This window comes from Elaeis guineensis, chromosome 13, assembly GCF_000442705.2.
Source record: "Elaeis guineensis isolate ETL-2024a chromosome 13, EG11, whole genome shotgun sequence".
Taxonomy (NCBI): Eukaryota; Viridiplantae; Streptophyta; class Magnoliopsida; order Arecales; family Arecaceae; genus Elaeis; species Elaeis guineensis.
In genome coordinates this window covers 8,735,188-8,738,878 of record NC_026005.2, presented here as the reverse complement: position 1 = coordinate 8,738,878, position 3,691 = coordinate 8,735,188, and the positions used below count along the sequence as shown (strand labels likewise).

The 3,691-nt window shown below is 39.3% G+C and overlaps 1 protein-coding gene across 1 annotated transcript; it reads right to left on the bottom strand.

The window, feature by feature from the left end:
- Positions 1-978: 978 nt before the first annotated feature.
- On the bottom strand, positions 979-1,919 carry LOC105056518 (nuclear transcription factor Y subunit B-1). The gene has a single exon (XM_010938736.4). The coding sequence runs from the start codon at positions 1,870-1,872 to the stop codon at positions 1,162-1,164; it is 711 nt and encodes a 236-aa protein (XP_010937038.1). The 5' UTR covers positions 1,873-1,919; the 3' UTR covers positions 979-1,161.
- Between the last annotated feature and the right edge of the window lie 1,772 nt (positions 1,920-3,691).

The window sequence follows — 3,691 nt, the reverse complement described above, 5'->3', positions numbered from 1 at the left end:
TATGTTTATATTTATATTTGGCAAGAATAAGATGAAGTCGGTCCCTCATTCCACCTTTATTTCATCTACCAAAAACACAACTTTAGATGAGATTCTTACAATAATAATGAGTCGACTTCATGTGGTCCAGTGCTCTACCACCTGACAGCCAAAGAAAACCCATGATTTGATTTCTCCAAGTCTTCTGGTAAGTGTGGTATGGGCACCAAAATCCTTGGAGGGGAACATGGTCAGCTGGAGACAGGTTATATCTATTAACAACATGAAATCAAACTGAAACTTGGTCTTGGTTTGCAGTTAGCTAGACATGCATGATGCCTCCATCAGAGAAATATGCCACTGCTACGCCCCTGTATAGAAGCAGCTAGAGAGAAAAAATTGATGCAGGTCTATATCATCTACAAATCTGGCTTAGAGGATGCTTCATGCTCTCACAACTTTAAAACTAGAGGGCTTGTGATTGGTGAGACATGATCAGTTCAACTCTCAAGCTGCCACCTAAGTCAGCAAGATATATAGCATGACATTCTTATGTATACTGATCATGAATCAAGATGGCTTTGAATTAATTGGCTGAATAGCTTACATGTTTGTGTGATTACCACCACCGAAAGCCAAAAAAAAAAAAAAAAGCCCTTCATATTTTCTTTTTCTTTTTAATTTCTAGGAAAAAAAGGAGAGGAAAGACTGACCCGTTTCATCAAGTTAATGGAACAAAATACATCAACAAATGCTCCTTAATCTTGAACTGTAGAAATTTCCTCTATAGTGCAACTAGTTGATCATGTTATGTCTTTCTCTAGAACATCGTTGAGAAATTAAGGAGAGGGAAAAATGTTAATGCATACATGAATCTTGAAAAACCAAAGCACAATAGCGTTTTTAATCATGCAAAGAGCACTCTATATGTTCTTGTAAGACTAAAAGCATCCTTTGCTATAGAATCTCCAAGTACTTCGTTTCTATGAAGTTGAAGAAAACAACTCAAAGTAGGATATATATATATATATATAAAAGATACATAAATACACCTCTCTTCTCCAAGAAACATTCTTCCTCCGATCTCTTTATATGTTGTACTAGAGAGAGACAGATAAAAAAAGATTGCAACTAGCTGCTAGAAAGAGAGTCCTTTTATCATCTCCTAAGGGAGAAATTTTATTACCACTGGACACCATGGATGTGGATAGGAAAAGCTTTGCCATCATTTCCATCCCCACCTCCATTGTCCCTATCCATATCAAAACCACCAATCTTGGAATGATCTCCAAACACCATCCTTCCTCCTCCCCCTCCAAAGCCCTGTGGAGCCACAGGTGGCCTAGCCAAGTAAAACGTGCCATTAAAGCCCATAAGGCTAGCATTGGAAGTAAGAGTATTATTATTAGCCATTGCACCAGCACCACTTGCACCATGGTAAGAACTTGGGTTGTGGCTCCCTTCCTCATTTGCGGACTGGTCACCTTGCCTTGCCATGGAATTCTTCTCGCCTTCGGTCTCCCGATACTTATTGAGGTAGACCTTGAGGGGCCCAACGTAGTTCTCGAATCCTAGGGTGGTCATGGCCCAGAGAAGGTCATCACCATTGATGGTCTTCCTCTTCTCTCTCTGGCACTTGTCGGAGGCCTCGCCGGTGATGAAGCTGATGAACTCCGACACGCACTCCTGCACCGTCTCCTTCGCTTCCTTGGATATCTTGGCGTTGGCAGGGATAGACCGTTTCATGATGCGGCTGACGTTGGCTATGGGGAGGAAGCGGTCTTGCTCCTTTGGGGAGGAGTCTGGGCCATCGCCGAGAGGGACTGCAGCAGACTCGGTGTCGGATGGTGGGCTTCCGACGGGGCTAAGGTGGTGGTTCCTTCTTCCCTTCATGGAGATAGGAGAGTGGAGGGAGCTGGAGAGCAGAGGCAAGAGGTTGATTTGGAGAAGAGGGACTGGGAATGGTGAGCGAATTGGAGCTTGTGGGTTCGGTTTTAAAGGTAGGAAAAGAGAGGGTGGAGGGGAGTGGTGAGGTGGGAAGACGGTATTGATGAAGACATAAAGCAAGCAAAATTCTACCTGGTTTTAAGAAGGAAAACCAAGTCAACCTTTACCAGGGAAAGACCATGGTTAGCCATGCTTGAGATTGAACTTAAATATATTCCATCCATCATATATGTTTTCTCTAGAATAGATGTTAGCGGGCGAAGTAAACTCGAAACATATCCAATCCCAGTTAAGGTTAGATCTTGAACTCTTGGAGTAGATTGAACTCAGAATCTAGGTCTAGATTTCTAAATGGATTGGAAGTGTTATAGAAGTTGAGCTAGCCTGTTTTAGATACAACCTAGAAAAAGAAGACCAACTCCATCGAGGAATTGTTCAAAATATCAGATTGTATATATGAAATTATGATCCGAATCACACTTGACCTGAGAATATTAATTAGACCTAAATGGTTGCAGCTCTCTGTTAGGAATGGAGATTTCGAGAGGAAAACACCAGAAAGTAATTAAACTATATATATATATAACACTAGACAAAAGTGGAACGAGCATATGCAATAATCTCCGTTAAACCCCTTGCCCAAAAGCCAGCTTGTCTAGTCACTTTAAAAGCATCCCACGATAGTTTCGAATTTAACTTCTTGGTTTTTGATCTAGATTATACTAAGATTTACAACAATATGGAAAAAGGTTCTTGCAAACTAAGGCTTAACATTCACATTTGATCAACTATAGTATCCCACCCTCCAACAAGGTATCTTGCATATTTAAAGAAGGAAGGCAAAAAAGCGTCCTAAGATGCTCACTATCCTCTCCTTTTGCATCAAGTGCCTCGAAAAAGATTCCCTCTATCACATCCTGCAAAAATAAAGAATATCATGGGTGATAACCCATTAGCAACATCAACTATACCTTCATAAAACTAATTAATAGCGGATTCTAGTAGATAACTAGGCTAAAATCTCTTGATATGGTTATGCCAAGTGTCAACTTTTGAAACTGATATCACAAGGCACAAATACGTCCTAATTGTTTAGAGGTCAGCCAGAAGCTGTCTTCTCATTAAAAAAAATACTCTTTGGTCTCAACCTTTTACATTAATGATATGATGGGGATGTTGATTAGGATATAAATCCCAAGATTAATAGATAGTTGCTTACAGTTAGAGAAGTTTATTAGAAGAGTTCGAGTTTAAAATTGATAGAAACTTATAAGTCAAACTTAAGGTTATATTATTTCTTTTTGTATGGTTTTTCCTTAAGAGGCATGCTTATACATTGCAAAAACTAGGAAAAATTTCCAATAAAGACAATGATATGGAACCAAACGAAGGCATCAACAGCTTAGGATGTAGCTAGATTCGATTGCCGAGACAACAATAAGGTGACACTTGATACCCCCTTTTTCTTTTCTAGGAGAACATTAGATGCAGATAAGAAAAGGTGACTCCTACGAGGATGGAATTAAGCTTAGAAGGGATACACGTTTAATTTAATAATGATTGAGTTCATCGACAAAATAATCGCTTATGCAACAAGCTTTTTTTCTTTACATGTATTCTATGCCCACTTACTTTCATCATGAGTTATTAGAAAATAATTAGCATATTACTATTATCAAGCACTTGCTTGGATGATATTATATCATCTCTTATAACTGAGCAAGGCTAAAGAGTTTGATTTCAATTAGAGTTAGCTCCTCAAGTA

Bases quoted from the DNA above. Each gene is read 5' to 3' on its own strand.
- LOC105056518 (XM_010938736.4), bottom strand. From the start codon at position 1,872: ATGAAGGGAAGAAGGAACCACCACCTTAGCCCCGTCGGAAGCCCACCA.